The 20,714-nt window shown below is 26.9% G+C and overlaps 1 protein-coding gene across 3 annotated transcripts in view; it reads right to left on the bottom strand.

The window, feature by feature from the left end:
• Positions 1-17,891, bottom strand: part of LOC112596298 (serine-rich adhesin for platelets-like) — a 46,108-nt gene extending 28,217 nt beyond the window's left edge. For all 3 annotated transcript variants that reach the window (XM_025341897.1, XM_025341896.1, XM_025341898.1), the window contains exons 1-5: positions 17,735-17,891; positions 7,454-7,539; positions 2,943-7,385; positions 1,407-1,526; positions 829-1,333 (exon numbers count right to left, since the gene is read on the bottom strand). In XM_025341897.1, coding sequence (XP_025197682.1) covers positions 829-1,333; positions 1,407-1,526; positions 2,943-7,385; positions 7,454-7,516 — 5,131 coding nt within the window. In that variant the 5' untranslated portion in view covers positions 7,517-7,539; positions 17,735-17,891. The remainder of the gene's footprint in view (positions 1-828; positions 1,334-1,406; positions 1,527-2,942; positions 7,386-7,453; positions 7,540-17,734) is intronic.
• Between the last annotated feature and the right edge of the window lie 2,823 nt (positions 17,892-20,714).

The raw sequence follows: 20,714 nt of genomic DNA on the forward strand, positions 1-20,714 counted from the left end.
ACAGTTATTTTAGTGGCATCTAGGTGTGGACTATAAATTATTATTTATTAAATAAGATTTATTCTTTAAACAAGCTTGAATATAATGGATAAAATTTTAAAGTGTTTTGTTATGATTTTTTTGTAAATACATTTTCATAAATTAAAAAGACTTCAGAATATTATTTTTAATTATATTAAAAACTATAATTGTATTTTAAACAAAATTTAAGTGTCGACTCATTACTTTTAATTGTTCATATAGTTTTTAGAGTGATTTAAATAGTATTGTATTTCTTAACGAATTGATCAAAACTGTACATTTTAGAATATAAAATATACCAAGACATTTAAAACTCAATTTTATACATGATTGCATTTTGGATTGCTTTCAGTAATATAAATTATAAATCATTGTTTTCTGATAGAATATCTTCTCTTTTTTTATTCTTGTTAACGGTATAATATTAAGAAAGTAAAATTTAAACCACAGTGTTACCCATAAAATATTTATTTTTCTTTACTTTCACGAATAAAATTGTCGTTATTTTTCCTTTATGTAAAAAGTTAGTTTGATCTGTACGACAACCTCGTTGAATTAAATAATAAAATAGAGTTGTTAACGAATTTTGTTTTAACAATACTAGTGATTGTAACTTAATTATTGTACATCTGCCTTATACGATGTATCAATATTGAGCGGAGAGTAATGGAAACCTTACATATTTTTAAGCTTGTTACTTAAGCATTTAAACATTTGTCCATAATAAGTATTAATTTATTAAAATATTATTCCATAGCGTTAAGTGTTTAAACATGTCTGATATATAATACATTATTAAAAATTTACCTTTGGTAGTTTTAGTGATTGTTGTTGAAGACGTTGAGGTAGATGTGATAGTTGAGTTTTGAGAAGATTTTTCATTTTTATTGAATCGTGAATCTTGTTGTTGTTGGACCACAGTCATTTTTTTTGGTGAAGGAGATCGGACTTTTTCGGTAGGAGTATTCTTTTGAGATGAAGGAGATCGGACTTTTTCAGTTGTAGTTGTTTTTTGAGATGAAAGGGATGGCACTTTATCAACTGGTGTCACAGTTTTTTGAGGTGAAAGAGATCGTTCCTTTTCAAATGTTCGAACAGCTTTCTGTGTAGGTAACGGTGTTCGAGTTTCCACAACTGACTTAGGAGCCTTTTGAGGTGAAGGAGATCGCGAATTACCAATTGGATTTGCATAAGATTTTTGTGGTGAAACGCTTCTTTCTTTTTTGACTTCAGCCTTTTTAACATGCTCGGTCTTTTGTACAGTTATGTTACTTTGTTTTTGATTCTTGGCTGGCAAAACATCTTGAAAATTCTATAATCAAATTTTAATAAACAATGATTTATTTTAAATATAATAATTAAAGTTATGAAATAAAATAATTTACCTTTGTTACACGTGTTGTAGTGTTTATTGATGTTGCATTGTTTGTCTCTAATTGACGTTTTACTATTCGAATTTGTGCTCTTATTCGTCTCCTACGATCGTAACCAACTGCTTTTTCAAGCTAGACAAGTAAAAATATGATTTAATAAGAAAAATAAAATAAACACCTAATACAAAATATACTTGTTGATATAAATACTTTCTACATTAAAAAAAAAAAATCTTTTTAAATATTTATTCAACAATTTTATTTATATAAATTTATGTATAGTTATATATAAATTAATTAAATTTAAAGTTCATATTCTTAAAATTTAAATTATTAGCAATAAAGATAAGAACAAGTTAGTATAACTCAAATATTTGATGACAAAACATTCTATTTTTCAATTTTTTTATTTCACAGCAAAATTTCACAATTTAATTTCAACATTTCTAAGATATTGATAAATTATACATTTTCAAATAATATATTATACGGGGATTAATTTAAAAATGATAAAATGTTATATTATCGTGACAAAATTTTGTGCTCTGATTCTAAAATTTTTTCTTATCTAAAGTCAAATAAAAGAAGTATACGCACATTATCCTTTTTTTTATACATATATTTTTGTCACCTATTTCATGATTATTGCCATACAAAACTTTTTTATTACTTCTTGCATATAAACTGGTATTATTCCAACAATGATAATGATATCCTCATCAGAACATGTAGGCATGTTAATAGTTAATGCAGTTATATCACATATTCTAACGAATAATGAATATTCACTTATTATCATATTATACAATTTATTGAACATTGGTCACATTGCCTATATACAACCCCTTAAAACTAATATTTTCAAATTATTATTGGTTATTAAAATATGAATTGGAATATTATTATATTTTTAAAACAAATTCATATATATGCTTAAGTCTTCATGGTGTAGAAATCCAATTATATAAGGGTTATAACTTATAACTATATTTAATAGAAACGTACAAAATATACATGCATATATGAACTAAAAAATATGTAAAGATGAAAAAAATATATTCGAGTTCATTAAATTTAAACAAGTTTTAAAATGTTTTAAATAAATTAATATTAAAAAAGTAGGTAATTGAAATATTTTAACTTAACACAACTAAACCAATTTTTAAATTAGTGTCGGTTTAACGGCATTGTGGATAGGCATTATTAAGATCACGAGAGAGTATATTTTTGTTCATCAAATTATGATCAGGTTTCACGGAACGGTTACTAAATAAATATTATTTTATATCTCATTATCACTATACAATACGCGTTGTGTACACAATTTATTTTTATTTAGAATAAAAAATACAACAACGATTTACCGACTAACCTTGGGGAACAGTTATTTTTGTTTATTGTTGTTTCTAAAGATTGACGATGATATAAATGATGATAAATGATATTAATGATGATGATTACATTTTAATATTTTTATAGTGTGTGTTTTATTGACTCTGAAGTCCGAACTGACATCGGAAAATTTATAAATATGAATGATATATTTACCATTATCTCCAAAACGTGTAAATCAAATATTTCTTCAATCTGCACTTCGTCATCAGTGTTATTGACAGAAATCAGTTTAGTTGTTGTTGTAGTCGTCGACGTAGTTTTTGGCATTGATGTATTTTTCACAGTCGTTCCAAAATCAGTTTTAGTGGTAGAGACGGTGGCTCGTTGTTTGGAAGACGAAGAAATTGTATCTCGTGCACTATGATTTACGCTAGTAGTGTTGTCTTTCGTACTAATTAATACACTTCGCTCAGGACTTTTATTCGTGCTATTTCTTTTTGGAGTTTCCGTGATTTTTCTATCTGGACTTTTTGATGATACTTTTCTGCTTGTTATCTCGTTGGTTTTATTAATTGAATCAGTGGCTGTGATTTTTTCCGGACTTGACACTCTTTTAGTTGAGGCACGATCTGCAATTTTTGTATCAGTTACGGTGGCCGACTTAATACGTGTTTCTGAGATCTTACTCGTATTTAATGGTGTACTGGGCACTTGGTTTCTGTAAGTAGTTTTGTTTTCTTTATACGATTTTTGACTGGGTTCGTTCTTTTCAAAAGTAGCTTTTCTGTCTTTAACTGTTTTTGAACCTGATAGCCTTCTAGATCTATTTATTTCTTCAACTTTAACATCGAATGTTTCCGTCTTGGTTATTTCTACGGGAGTTTTGGTTGTTCGGTCAGGTGAGCTTTTTTTAGATTCTGGTGATTTTGTCCTTGGTACATTGGTTTTGTCTTTCAACGGTGTTTTTTTATCAATCTTCGTTTCGAACGATGCACGTCTATCCTTTATCGATGAAGATCTAGTTATTTTAGTAGGGGTTATATGTGTTACTTTTTCGGATATATCATTTGATTTTTTGTTCTCAAAAAAGTCTTTTCGAGATTTATAATCAGATGCTCCAGAAATTTTTCTCGTCAAAAGAGAAGTTGGTGTTTTATTGGTTTTTGTCACATCTCGATTTTCTTCAGTTTCAATATTCAGTGATTCTGATTCAATAACATCATTTATGATATCTGTCTCTTCATTTTTTCCTTTAGCAATAGATTCAAATATTTGTTTGGTTTTTCTTACTGCTTGAGGACTTTGAGGTATTTCCGTAGTTTTTTGTATTTCTTCTTGCTTGTTGACATTATTCAAAAACTTTGAAACTCTATCAGCAACTGTAACGTTACTATCTTCGTCTAAGTCTGTTATGACGTCATATCTGTTGCTCTGTAAACTTCTGTAATCATTAACATCTTCTGGTTCACTCACAACATCAGCATACCTTGGCAAACTGGCATCATCAGATACTGAACAATATGGCTGGCCAAACCTAGCAGAATACTCAGGTGATGATTCCCTAGATGACGGAGGTAATTGAACAATAACATTTAATAATGCATCTTTATTGGTCATTTTTTTACCGTATTCTTCTTCAGCTTCAATTCTTATATTATCAATATCTTGAATTTTTTGTAAATCTTCTTCGTCATTTTCATCTTCGGAAGAAGATGAAGAAGACGTTGACGAATTGGATGATATTTTTTTAGTAAATTTTGGTTTATTGGTAGAATCGTCCAAGTCAGTATCACTTTCAAAATTATCTGGAGGCAATTCATTCTCTAAATCTTTTGATTTTTGTTCTACATTTTTAGTAATTTCAATTTTTATAGTTTTATTTAAATTAGAATAAGTTGTTTTTTTGACTTGAGGCTTAGTTATAGATGAGGTTGATGTAGTTTTGGTAAAAGGTTTTGTTACTTTAGATGGTGTTTCATTTATATCAGACTTCTGTAAAGTAGGTGTTCTTGGTTTGGTTCCATTCGAAGAAGGAATTTTCTTTGCGTTTATGTTTCCTATAGTTCTTTTAGAATCTATTACTGTTTTTGTTTCAGTAACTGATTTTACTGCACCTAACTTTTTTTGTGAAGATTGTGGACTAATTGAAGGTTTAATTTTATTTTTTGAGTCTTTCTTTTCAAGAACTTTTGTTGTTTCTTGAGTCTTGGTTTTAGTTTCTGGATTAATAACTTTTTGTCTAGACGATATTGTAGTTTTTTTGTCTACTAATAACTCTTGACTTGGCTTTTTAATAACCGTTTTTTGTGTAATACGATCTTTTGAATTCTTATGTATTAACGTCTTACTATCACTTCTTGTAATTTTAATATCCATTTTTTCTCTCGAAAGGTCTTTTTTAACTGTTTTATTTGATAAATTGTCTTTTGAATCTTTGTGTATTAGGGTTTTTTTCGATGGAGTTTTCTCCAAAGTTGAAGGTACAGCTTTTTTAATTGACGAAGGTATTGCTGAAATTGTTTTTTTAGAAGATGTAATAGATTTAATGTCAGAAGTGTGTGATACATTTTCAGGAGACTTAACGGTTGAGTATGCTTTATCATCTTTTGTAAACGGTTTAACATCTTTTGCTGGAGATTTTTCTCTCGGTTTTATTGTTATGTCATCATTAGTGATTGTGCTCTGTTTAGCTACATTTGATTTTTCTTTTTCAATAAATTCTTCCTGTTTTGTTTGATTTTCCTTTTTAACAATTTTTGAAGGTGATTTTTCTCTAGGTGTTTTGTTTTTTTCAGTATTATATATTGATTGTGTTGTTTTTTTTTCATTGTTTACTTGCTCAGAAGATGTACATACTTGTTCTTCTATGATGAATTTTTCCTGAATGGACTTTTTTTTTGAATCTAAGATATTTTCAGTATTCTTAATAGCTGGTTCTATATTTTCATCTTCGTTTAAATCATTATTGATTTCAGGTTTTATTACTTTAATTAAATGTTTATCATCACTTATTTTGTTTTTAGAAACATAATTGTTTGTGTATAAATTCTCTTCATGTGTTAAACGGTTTATTTTATTATCATTAGTAACTTGCTGAGTTTGAAGTGTTTTGTAATTATTTACTGGTTTAAACGCACTTCTTTCAGGGCTACTTTCATGTGAACTATTTTTTATTTTAGATGAGGATTTTCTCAATTCTTTTCCAACTGAACCTTCACTGCTATATCCAGGAGATTTTTCTCTTCTTACTGGACTTGTAGATGATGATTTTTGGCCATACTTCGATACTGAAGTAATTGTAGTTTCTTCTTTAAACAAGGTTCTTTTAGCATCAGAACTTTTATATTTATCGTAAGTGCCATGAGTTGCACCAGAACAGTCAGAGTCATCTGAAGAATCATATTTTTCCCCTCTTGTGGGTGTATTAGATCGTTTTTTTGATAAGCCTTTTGTATGCGTAGATGACAACTTTCTTCTTGAAGAGTAGTTGAGTGATCTAGAAGGACTTCCAGATTTTTCTGGTGATGCTCTATACTTCTCAGGACTAGCAGATTTAAATCTACGCTCTGGACTTGTACGTTCTCTGCAAGGTGAAGGACTAGATCTTTCTGGAGTTGATCGTAAGCTTCTAGCAAAAGCTTCATGCGATGGGCTCAAATCCACACTAATCCTAGGTGGCTGATATGAATGTTGATGGGTGGTGATATATTGACCTTCGATGTTTTCTTTTGATGTATCAATAAATTGATCATCAGCTCTTTTAATTATCTTGTCATCATTAGAAACAATCGAATTTGATTTTGTAGAATTTGTAGTTGACTTTTGAGTGGATAGATAAGAGTCCAGTTTATTAAGTTCATTGATAATTTTACTATCCGTTGCTATCTCAACATTTTCAGAGTTGTTTGATGAAATATTTGAAATGAACGTTTTTTCTATAAGATTACTGTCCTTATTTGATATATTTTCCGATGCAGGCTCAACTAGTTCAACGTTAGATGTATATGTTTCTGACACTTTTTGATGATCGTTTGAATATTGATTATTATCATCTCGTTTAATATTTTCTGTGTTGGTAGTAGATATTGATTCAGTTACCTTACTATCAATATTTGAGCCGTCCGACATATTATATGATGAATCAAATGTCAGTTGACGATCTTCGTTAGTCTGTTCGTTTACAATAAATTTGGAATTCAAATTTACATCAGCCTTTTGAACTTCTTCTGAAATAGAAATAGTTGTCTGTGATGATTTCCACTGAGATGACGTAGAACTGGACATAGACGTTTGCAATGAATTTTGAGTATACTCTTCATTTGGCTTTAAAGAGCTGGTCTGTTCAATTTCAACTATTCCTTTATTACCATCCGATTCATCAATTTTCGACGAAACATAATAATTTTTATTAGTATTTGATTGTCGTTGATAGTCTTCTGTCGGAGATTCGGAATCCCGGATCTCTTTAGTTTTCATAGTCATGAATCCTTGGTCCGTTATAGATTCAGTATGCGTTCTGGTTGATGAGCGTTTAGTTGTTGTTTCTGTTTGAATCATTTCTCCTGTCGTATAAAACTCTTTAAGCCGTTGCTCTCGAAGCTTATACATTCTCATACGAATCTCTTTTTTCTTTCCGAAATCTTCAGTTTGTTGCCACTAAAAATAAAATAATAATATATTTTAGATTTTAAGAAGTCTTATTTGAATTTTTCTTAGTATAATACCATTTTACGTAACATATCCTCATCTTGTATGAGTGCGATATCCGATCCTACTTCGGTCGCCATGATGTTTTATTTGATTCTGTAACCTATAATTAAAAATACATAATATTAAAAAAAAAAGATTTATAATAATCAGTTTAGATAAAAATATTTAAAATTAATGTGTTTTACGTTACGCATAAATAAAATATGTAACAATAAAGTAGGTATAACAAGATACGTGACTCCATTTATGGTTACTATAAAACTTCTGCGGCAAAACAGACCTACAAATTCCATGCATGTATTTCATTACATATAAACAAGTTTATATATTGTAAATTATCATTAGCGCCATTACCCATAAACGATATAGTTGATTTAATATTTTAGACTGTAGTGACAAACAGATAACAAGAATTAAATTAAACACAGCTTGGCCTCGCATTTAGACAAACTCCAAATATAGACTCAATATTAAATATAATATTTTTAGGTAATATTTAAAATATATTTTTATAATACAAACATGAATATTTGTTTTATAAAATTCTTATCAACCGATAACTCTTAAATAAACAGCTGTTTAGAGATTTATCTTCTCAATTACAATGTGATATTTAATGTTTAATGTGCCTATACTACCTATGTATACGACAGTAAAGATTTTGGGAAATGTTCAACCTACACAGTATATACGGATGAGTGTGGGAGAATGGTTGTTTGCAAAAAGAGAAATTCAGGGCCATAAACATTTTTTTTTTTTTTTGACACCATAAAGTTGAGTGGGTTGTTTGGCATAAAAACAATAATTAAATTCAAGTACCGCATTTCCTATATGTTCGAATACTGTTACACATATTTTATAATAAATAATTTAATTATTGCTTTATATAACTGTACAGCCGTATAAGCATTAACTACGTCATCCGAAGATTTGGTGATTGTCAACCTATATGGTAAACCATCTAGGTCATTTCAATGCACTTTATTCATGTAGAAAATAGCCTGTCCTTGATGGTTTAAACAGTTTTAATAATGTAACGAAAGGACTGTTATAGCACCAAACAATATCGATGCATGTTGAGACTCCGATGATTTCCTTACAAGGAAGTAGTTTTAAACTAAGAACACAAGTGCTGCAGTGGCCTAGACCTCAATTAGTTTACATTACAACATTATAGTTAGCCAACGTTCCCTAACAAATTTAAAGGGATACAATACCCATATACGTCAATATGTTCTACATTATTAATATTTAATTTCTTAAAAATCAATAAATATTTTTATCGAACTAAATGTTGTCAAATTTATGATTCCCAGTGCATCAGTTTTTTATTTTTTCAGTTTAAGAATAATCTGCTTAGCACAGTTTATCTGCTTATCTACACTATAAAAATACTAAACTTACGATATTTATACATGCATCAATTACTCTATATACTATAATATAATGTACATATAAAGACTATTAATAATTGTTATTCTGAAAATGTTTATCTACATGAACTGTCAGCTTTTATATTTAATTTGAAAGCTACGACTAACAAAACACGAATTATGTTTATGTTTGTTTATGTAATTTTAAAATATTTATTTTCAAAATAATAAAAAATAATTTAATCAGTTTATTGTAATTACAGGTAAAAATAAAAAAAAATTATTATTGGCAGTAAGCCAGTAATTACAATGTATTATAATTTATAATTAAACATTTTCAGGTCATTCATTATTAATTATTATTTTATTGATAGCTGACTTATTTAAGTTTATTTTATAAATATTTATTTAACGATAAACATGTTGTTATTTAACAAGTTTAAGACACATGTTAAGAAGTAAAGTATACTTCAAAAAAATGAACTGTTCCTTTATTGCTATAATTTCAATAAATAAAATATGACGTTATAACGACAAATTCGATTTACTTTTTAAAGCAGAAATAGTATAGATACTTAGCACCTATTAAAGTAGGTACTTAATATTTATCTATTTATATTACCGTCATATTATAATATTTATTTATTTAACGCCCTAAGGCAATAGAGTGTATATAAAGAACTACTTATAATATAGATTAACTTAAGATTATATAATATAACAAACACTAATAAGAAATAATAAAAATAGATATGATGAAAAATGTATAAAAAAACAAAACAAAACAAAATAATGTATACAATTAACTATTTTTCTCTGATGTTTTCTCTTTTATTTATTAATTATTAGTATAGATAAAAATATATTTGACACAAAACAAATGTTTTTTTATTTATTAGTTATTATGTATAGTTATTATATATAACTATTAATTAAGAACATATAGTTACTATAATTTCTTGATAACCAACTGACTATAAAGATGCTCATCACTCGGATACTATTCTAACTGGTTTTTATGTAATAATCAGAAATAATGCGATAAAGATACTGTTCGTCAATATAGTGTATAGTTAATAAAAAAAGATGAAGTGTAATCTTTTTTTATAACACGAGTATTAAAATTAGAAATGTTTATTTGTTTTGTATGGAAACGAAACGGAGGATGTGTGGGGGCAGTGTAAAAGGATGTTGAGTTAATGCGATCACTACACGTGAAACGTGAACCTACGTTCGTTAATAGAATAATTATATATTTATATATAATAATATGCACAAAACGATGAAGCAATACATTTTATTTTTGTAAAGCGAGTCCAGTGATTACGAATATGTTTAATTTACTATAAAGTATTTTATTACACGATGAATTCTGTATTACCGATATGTATTCAATATTTTAACTGCTAAAATATTAGAATAATTTGCGTATTTAAAAATTATTATCCTAATTATATAAAAAAAGCATTTTTGAACCTTGCAATAAACGACACGTTTAATATTTTTTTAAATCCTTTTTCGTATTTTATGTACATTTAAATTTAACGATTTTATTAAGTTCTGTGACATTGAATTTGGAGATAACCGGAAAACGTGATCAATATTTTTGTAATCATTATACTAACTTAAAATGGTAAATAATAGAATAATTCTCAATACCTACTTATTCATAATACTAGTTATGTATTGTAAAATGTACAAAAACTTCGTTTGTAACTGTAATATTATGATAAACACAATGAAACTAGGCTAAATCATGGAGGGTTGGGATTTTTTCCATAACAACAATAAAAATAAATAGGAAAAAAGAAATTCGACCTACACGGCGCAGGAGACCACCACGCTTGTGTGGTCAGTAATTTGTACACACGCGCAAGTAAATATTATGTAGCTAAGCGGAAATTAACGATTGTTTATTTTCAGGGAGAGTACCTTTACGGAAAATATAATCGTATATTGGGCTAATATATTATAATAGTTAGCGTCTTTCGTATGTTACATTGTAGGTACGTGGTGCATATATGCGCGTATTACGCACGCGACATTTTAATAACAGCTCTGTAAGCAAATTTCTAATTTGTACAACGCGAATAATAATAATATAACATACAAGTTAGTTATTTTTTAGTACACTTATGACTCAACCAAATCTTGTTTGAAAAAAATTATTTAATGAAATAAAATATTAATTTAGTTATTTATTTATTTATTCATTTTTTTTTTTTTTATGGTTTTTAAATGAAAATATTACAATAGTTTTTTTTTTTTTTTTTTTTAATATGTGTATTAAATAATGGAATAATAAAACTTATGATTTATAGGCATTTAAAGTTCAAACGACCAGAGTAGTAACTAATAGAGTAACAATATTCTTTCAACAACCGTGGTACAACGCCTATCTAAAAGTAAAATCATATTTAAAGTATTCCTCATCGTTGGAAGAAACATCATGTATCATGTCAGCAAAGAATTTAAAGTGAAATTTGTATGTCATCCATTGTAAAGAATAATGTCACTATAATTATGAGAATAAGTGATAAATGTGACAAGAAAAGCGTCTTACTAATTTCAGATAGCCAATTGACATATTAATTTCAAAGTGTTAAAACTTGACCAGACCGATTAATTGTTTTCTATTGAGCCGACATGCAACTCTACTTCCTTCTCCTTCCCAATTATGGATAACTACGACGCACGAACAAGTATACCTACCTATACCTAATATTTTCGAGTTTTAACTGTACCAATGATATAACGTTACAAAAAAATAATCCTGATAGTTAAAATTTGGAACTTTTTTTTTAATGGTGGTTGTAGAATAATCCACGTAAAATATAAATTATTTTCGTGAAATAGTAAAATTAAATACAAAATTTGACTTTGCAATTATATTCTTACGAGTTTCGTTATATTATTATTATTATCTTAAGAAAAAAGCGGAAAAATTCGATGATTTTAAGCGTTTTTAAAAATTTTTATGACATCACATCAGTTCTTATTTTCATATACGTTTATAGCTTTCGCCATAAATTTAATGGGTATATTTTAGAGAATTTTTTTCGTCAATTTGAATTGTATGCTACGAACACATTTTTCACAGTGCAACAAAATGCTCTGAATTTCAATCGTTAGAATATACTGTTATAAGTAGAAGGTAGTACGCTCAGCCACATGGACCAGCGCAGGTACGATGTAAAACCGTGACTATATATGTATATCTGTAGTCAACAACAGTAACAGTGCGTCAGACATCGAGTCGTGCTCGTAGAATTCTTATCGCGTTACGGCAAAACCAAGTAGGTATTGTAGGTACGAATAAATGTTATTATCACGCGTACAACCGTCAAACTCGTGTACAATCTCACGAATGAGATGCAATGTAAAACAACAATAATAATAATATGATTTTGATACTGCTGTAAACGTCGGCGAATAATTTATTATCATGTTTCGTCAGTGCGATATAACGCCTTTTTAAACCAATGCGAGTTTTCTAGACCTATCTATACACAATATATTATATCCTAGTAGGCCCCGAGGTACATGTTTTGTTTTCAACTCTAGAGACGATTATGCGTACTAGACATTAGTGTAGTATCTATGACATAGAACATTGTATACGACGTACAATATACAATATATTAGATATATTATATGTTATGTTTTCTGCGGTTGAGTAGTCGTTGTCTTTATATCTCAACCCATTACGCGGGACAAATTCCAAATACCACGAATTATAGATTAGAAGTTATTTAGAGTGCAAATAATAAAAAAAAAAAACTTTTATTTCAACGAAAACGGTCGGTTCGTTTTATCTTAATTTCAACGTGAGATAATATATTATATTATATATGTATAATGGAAATGTATTTAGAACAAACATTTTCTCGTCTAAAATAAATATTTATGGTGTAAGAATAATCTAGAAAAAAAACCTAGTTGGATTGATTTATTAAGAAATACATTACCGAAGTAATATAAACTCGATATATAATTGAAAAGTTTGAAACTGGTCATTTGAATATTAATGAATATAATTCGATAGTTATTACAATTGAATGACATTCAAATAATTTAATGAGCGAGTAATACTCACCTAATATGGTATCAGTCGTCGAAACTATAAACAAAATTTTATTTGAAAAGTCATGTAACAGCAATATAATTTTTATTTCAAAAATTTCAAATTATGACAGAATATAACCATATCTTTCATAATATGTATAAATTATTTAGTTAATCAATACCTCCTACGCCATATTGTTATATATACGTTGTTAATTTACAGTTGCTTAAAAAAATTCTATATTGCAAATTACAATATTAAATTTAGAAAATATAGTTTGATTTTTAATCAAAATATTTTTAAATTATTTGAATCTATACATACAATAATACTCAACAAAACTTCAATAAATAATAACAATCATTATGCTTTTTTGTTTTCATTCAGCACACTCTTTTATTGCTATACTAGGTAAATAAATCGATAAACATATCAAATATAGTGTATAATATTTCTTAAGAAGCTGAGTATAGTAGAAAACATTACCTCCATTTCTCAAATATAAAAACAATATTATCAATTTTTTTTTTTTTAAAGAAAGGTTGACAAACAAATGTCATTAACGATCGTGTCTAAAATGATGTACTGTATAGCAAAACAGCAAAACATTTTTTTTAAATTTTTACTTTTCATCAATCTATATTTTTATTCATGAAAAATAATATAGTTGATTAATTTAAATGTACATAGCTCATAATACAAAAATAAAAATATTAATAATTCATTTTTAACGCTAAACTACAATAATATTCTCTTTTTATAAATCGTATTATTATAAAAGTCAGGCCCCGACCATTTAAATGTGTTCTTTATTTTCTATACTACCTTTAAACAAAAAATTGAAAATATGATGGCTCACTCTATTTATATTAACTCAAAATTTGTATTTATCCCTTTTTATTGCACTATATATATTAACTACTTTGGAAATTACGTAAAATGAGCAGATACAACTATTTTATTGAACTATAATATTATTATTATAGCCACTTAATCAATGAATTGACAATATTATTTTCTTAGCTCATAATCTTGAATAACTTTCTAATAATATACTTCGATTTAACAGAAGAATAAGTATTCGTTATGTCATTCATTCTTAACAATATCAAAGTATGAGAATTTGTTATAATTTTAAATGATTAATTTGTTTCTTATATTTATTTTTTATTTCAATAAACAATACACAATTGATTTATGCTATCTATTATCGGCGCCAACATATTACATACATATTATACTATATTTGTGTATAATTATTCATTATTGTTATTATTATTATTTATACTTAAGGCTAAATGCCAGTAGCAAATATCAGTTTCTATTATTTTATTGCCATTAATTAATTCTGGACTGATAAAAAACCATGACTGTACAGTTTATTAGGAAAATATGTTTTTTCTTATTCGAATATGTATAACGTATTCCAATGGTATTTTAGTAGTCAATTATATTATATTATGTAATGTCATAATTTTTTTTATAAACACTGACCGGAAATTAAAATGTTGTTCATTTATCAGATAGTGATATAGCTTATCATATTATACTGTAATGCTATAAAGATGCAACTATTAACATTGTACCTACCTACTTAATATTGCAGATCAGTATAAATTATGTACTAGCCTAGTTACAATGTTAACAGCTTATAGTCTTGTAACAGATTACCGCTGGAACGAGGGATTAGAAAAAAAGTAAAATTATTTATTATATTTATTTTAAAATATTATGTTTTTAAGATTTTGAGTATTAAAAAAATATTAAAAAACAGTTTTTACACATATTTTATCACAATGATAATCCACACAAATTATTGTTATAGAGTAATGTCATTTTTGAAAGAATTAATTTCAATTAATGATTTATAACGTCCAAAATGGTTCAAATAAAAATACACGGGAGTCTAGAAATTTTTACAAAAACTAAGAAAATGAATAAATAAATTTATTAATAATGACAAAAAATAAAAAACTTATAAAAACAAAAAATGTATCTTATTTATTATGTAGAAGTATACAAGGATCATTAAAAAAAAAAAAAAAAAAAAACGGATTTAAATTAAATAATATTATTATAGATCATAATATTTCATAATAATTTAAGGTATTTTATTCACTGATATGTGTTAACACGTTATTCATTATTCATTATTATTCTTATAGGTAATTAGTAATAATTAATAGGTCTGGATACGGAGAGAAAGTGATTCTTAGGACAGAAAATGGTCGATACATTATCAATTTATGTTAATGATTTTTTAGATACATTTCACACAAAATGTACATGGTTTTAGTGGTTTTTTTTTATTGAATAAATTACGATTTTTTAGCAATGTTTTATGAATATATATTTAAATGTATTTAGATAATTAAATAACCGTAAATTGTAACTACAAGGAACTATAATGTAGGTACGACGTACGTGTTATACAAGAAAATATATTTTATTGAACTAAAATAAATAAATAAATTATAAATTTAAATTAAGAATATATTTACACAGACTTCCGCTTAATATTATAGCGAAATTAAATAGAATCACTTTCTAGTTTCTTTTAAAAACCAAAATAAATTACATTTGTATACATATAATAATAAAATGTATTCTAACGCTTACCTACTTTATAAAGATTAGTTGAATTTGATAGATTTTGTAAAAGAGATAAAATAAAGTATTTGTTTAACCAATTTTGATATTATATGTTAAAAAAAAAAAAAAAATTTTAATTAAATTAATTTGTTATTAGAATGTTTGTTTATAAATTTGTTTATCTACACATTTATTTACCATAATATTTTAGTTTTCTCAAGGACTATGTAATGATAATAATAATATCAATGAACTTATAAATAAAAATAAAACATACAGTCTGTCACCCTCGCAAATTTAATTTAGAAAATAATATCAATAAAATCTCAAAATTGTTAATTCACAGGAAACATATATTTGTATAAGATAACATATTGTAATTATACAATAAAATGGTAATTTTTTATTTAAAATAAATAATTTATTATAAACTAATAAAAATATACGATGTTTAGAAGAAAGAAAATCACCAACATTAAGTGTAGCAATAATTTTAATAGAAGTAATTACGTATATAACGCTTCGTTAAAAGCCGCATGGGTGCTACAACAATGTCAAAATGTTTGTAAATTATTGTTCACCTTAATAGACTAACATAACTTGACAAATAACACGTTCTCTTAAAAGTCACATACTATGATAAAATACATCCGAATTCACAGAAAGTTTTATTTCATATATTGTTTCGTTTAAAACCTTATAAAATTAAACGACGGAATCAGACAAGCAATAAAATTTTATTATTTTGTGTTTGAATGTGACGAATTAAAATAAATACGATTTTTAATGTGTTATTGGAGTAAAAAATTAGATTTATTCAAAAGACAGATAACAACACTATGTCTAGATCCGTCCGTGTATCTTTCGTAGTCAGATCGGCTTATTATAGTATACGTATAGACCTTAGTGCGACGAAAAACCAAAACTGGTTGCATTATTCACCCGTTGCATTCCATGAAACGATATCTCATTTTTATTCAAATTTATAAACACTGCTGCCATGATACACAGACTATAAACTCCTAAAATATATCTATACATGTATATTACTTATGAATGCATCATCAAACGGGCTACAAAACACAGATCTCTATAATATACCTATGAGTGACTCATTATATTGACGTGTAGACTGAAGAAGTTATTACACCCGTATAAACGTATAATATTATTAATCAGCAAATAAAATATTTTTACTATACGACGAAACGTTACTACGTAATTTTCAACCTCTAGTAATATCGTTATTTTTTATACTTATCTACACGTATTCAAACTTTTTACATGATAAGATTTTAAATATAATTTTAAATGTCAATTACAAATATTAAAATGTATAATTGGCGTTACAATTATTTGTACCGTGATAGCCAATGTATAAATTAAAATTACTTCTTCAAAAAATAATTATTGCAAGTTTATGACATTTTAGTATTATTATTTATTACACAACATCATACTATATTCAATGCTTTTTTGGTAGGTATTATATAGAATTATATTTTTATATTTTATTGGTTTTTTTTTTTGATAATCCTTTAATTCTTTAAGATAAAAAAATCCTTTAGATGTTTTTTAGATAAAATTTTATGATTTAAACTCCCGATATAAAAAGGACTGGACGAACCTATATTATATTATGATAAATCTTTATAGACTACATCGTACCCATTTATGGTCATTGATCATAAACATATGACCCTTCGAAAAAAAGAAATATCCATGACAGTTAAGCTAAAACCATAACATACGACGATGTTAACAATTTTATACAAAAGAAATGACTCATTCAGCTATCTGTGGTTTGTCCTTTAAGATTTTATCATTTTTTACACTGTATAATACATTAAATTTGTGGTTTTCAATAAAAATAAAATACTTTTATTCAGATTAACTGAGAATAAAGAATCGTATTGTTTATTCATATGATGTTATAAATAATATAATACATAACTTGACGCATGAACCGACAATGAAATAATAACAATAATAATTTAATAATACCTTTTTTTTAATATAAGCTCCAATATGTTAATAGGTTTTATCTATTAATTTGTACGAAGAAGCGCGTTTAACAACAATTAAATATAAGTTCATGTCCTTAATTTAAAATCGAATGGTTATAAATCACAGTTTAATCGTTATGTTATAACATGTTAATAATAATAATAATAATAATAAAACAAACACAAACTAATATAACATAATAATATGGTTAAGTTAAAGCGGCGTATTATATTATATCGTGCAATAATTCTAACTACCTGTCTCGCAGGGATCAGATATTCGTGTTTCGTTCGGTAAATTTCAAAATAAATTAATAAATAATAATTAAAAAAAGAAAAAAAAAATAAGAAGATTTAATAGCGTTTGAATTATAAAATATTAGTAAATATTCGCGCGGTGTATGACCGCCGTCTGTTGAAGCACTATGGATACTAACCGGTGTGTCTGGAAACGTCGGCCGAGCGGATTACGCGATCACACCGTCCTTCGCCAGCCTACTCCTACGGGGCTCGCTACGTCGTCAGTCCGGAGGTGGTTTAAACGAGCCTATATGCATATAACAATATAATATAATATATTATTTTTTTTTTATGTACCTATAATTTCAATACACGCACACACATGAATATATTATTACATTAAATAAAATTACCTGATATAATATATATATATATATAGGTAATAATAGTGTTAAGTGTTAAATATATGTATATATATTGCTGTTATATATCGTACTATATTTCTCTTATCAGGCGACGAATTCCACTGCATTCCAATTGGCCAACTCGGGACAATATTGCTGCCGGCAAGCGGTCTCACCGAAAAGTCACCCTCTACATAATATATCTATATAGTATATACCCGATACCGTGTAGGAGGTATACATCGCAGCGGTACACCAATACGCGATCACAAAAACAACTCCGGGTCGCGAAGACCGGTCGCCGCACTAAACAAAACGAATATTGTATTATAATATTTTATCAAACATAATTTACGAGTAGAGGTACGTATACCTATAAGATTAATGTTAAATATAGTGTTCGCATGCCATGTTGTTTATTATGCGCGAGTTTTGCGTGTGAATCGTTATATTAATGTACGGTGTTAAAATACGCACTAAAAACTTCACAGAAAATCGTTGAAGATCTCTTACGGTTTTTAAAAGTCTGCTCAGCGTGTACACGGAAGAGGTTTTGATGTTCGCCGTCCCCTAACCCCCCTCTTTCCCTATATTATAAAAATGAGATATGTGTTTCTATAAGACATCGATGTGTTATAATACGCGTATGATGAACAATACATGGTTTTCAATTTAATTCCTACGGTCACTGAGCCTCAGCTCCGTCCACTCTATAAACATTTTTCGTGATATGAGGTACGTCTATAATAATTATTAATTATGTATGAAATGGAGTATAGGTTACCAGAAAACAAATTTTTAAGATATTTATATCTATTACAATTGTATGACATTTTTTTCTTTATTCTATATAGGGTATGCGTGTAAATCTGTGTGCGAAAAGCCGGACTGAATATAATGCAAAGATCGGGCGTCCGTTCAAGGGCGTCTGCAGACATTTATCGGTGGTAGGGCAATGGGAATGTTTGATTATACAACATTATACGTCATATTAGTGTCGTACAATAATATACCACATATTTTGAGAGTAAATTAAGATTAATGTTTCAAACATTTTTTTCCCCAGTCATTCAGAAAATTTCAGTGAACCTATTTTGTTTACTTTGTAAAAATCTTTTGTTTGAAACTCATGATAAAAATCTCAGAAATATAGGTGCAAATGGACTACCCGCCATCTTCTGAGTCTTCTTACAGGTGTTGCGTGTGTCTTGCACATTGCATTTGTTACAATCGTTCACCTCGACGTACATAAACGGTAGTGGTATACGACCTACGTGATAATGTGATGCGTGCTACTCGTATTGTGCTATTACATTTATAAAAGGAATGATAAATCTTATCATTCAAAAATACGGTTTGAACAAAGTTAAATTTAATTAAATAATTTTATACATTTCTTAACTTTAAAAAAACTGCAAATGTAATTAATAGTAAAATATTTTGTTCTTTTAATGAATAATATGATTCAAAGTAGGTAATACTCAAAAGTCAAAACTATAAATTATGCATACTAAAAATGAAATTAAAATTCAATAATATGTGGAATTGCATTTATTTTTAAATCACAGTAATTTAAACTCTTTGATAAAAAAATATGGTTAATATATTTGAAATGTTTAAAGTAAAGTTACTATAATATTCAATTTTCAGGTATTCGTTATGAAAAATCAATTTTTATCAATTCCAATCTAAAAAACTCATTGTTTGTAAGACTGTAAATTTTTAACACAATATAACCAACTTTTTTCTAAAAATATACTGAGTTTTAACTATTAACTACTTTATTTAAACTAAATTCTTATGTTTTAAATATAAACATTGATATATTTTTAAAAGATTCTTATAAATATTAGTTACCTATTTAATAATTTAATTATAAATAAGTATATAAATAAAAAAAAATTGTACCTAGTTAATTTTTACCTACAAATTGATTTATTAAATGATAAAAATTGCTTTACAATTTATGTAAATAATAAAATACACGATATTTTACATAAAATCTAGAAAAATGATTTATAGTTTTATCAGCGTTTATGTAAGTAATTAAATATATTATACCTAACATATTATAAGAACAGTAAGAATTAATAAATATCTCAATATTGGGAAATTAACAAAGAACTAGATAATTATTATTACAAATTATGTATAGATTAATAATTATTTACCTGGACTAGGAAAAACAGGTTTCCTTAAATGGCCAGATATCATTTTATTGATAAATGGTAATGCCATATTCATATCCAACTCGTATTTTATAAATCTATAAAAATCGTATGTGTACCATACTACCATGAAACAATTTGTACGATCTATCCCAGTTACATATTATCATCGAAGTCCAATGGTGTGTAAACGTGTACGTTCAAATGAGTGAAGGGCGAATATTGTTACTTTAAGACGTAAATGGTTTGACGTTTGCAGAAGAGGCACTATATATAGTTTGATCATAATTATTATTACATTATTCCATGAAATACAATTATCATTGAATAAATAAATAAAATCCTTTTTTGATATAGGTCCACTGACTCCACTGTAGTGTATTACCCCAATTCTCGAAACTAATTAATGTTTACTTAGTTGCTCAT

The sequence above is a fragment of the Melanaphis sacchari genome, unplaced genomic scaffold (genome assembly GCF_002803265.2).
Source record: "Melanaphis sacchari strain LSU unplaced genomic scaffold, SCAv2.0 Contig31_pilon_pilon, whole genome shotgun sequence".
Classification (NCBI taxonomy): Eukaryota; Metazoa; Arthropoda; class Insecta; order Hemiptera; family Aphididae; genus Melanaphis; species Melanaphis sacchari.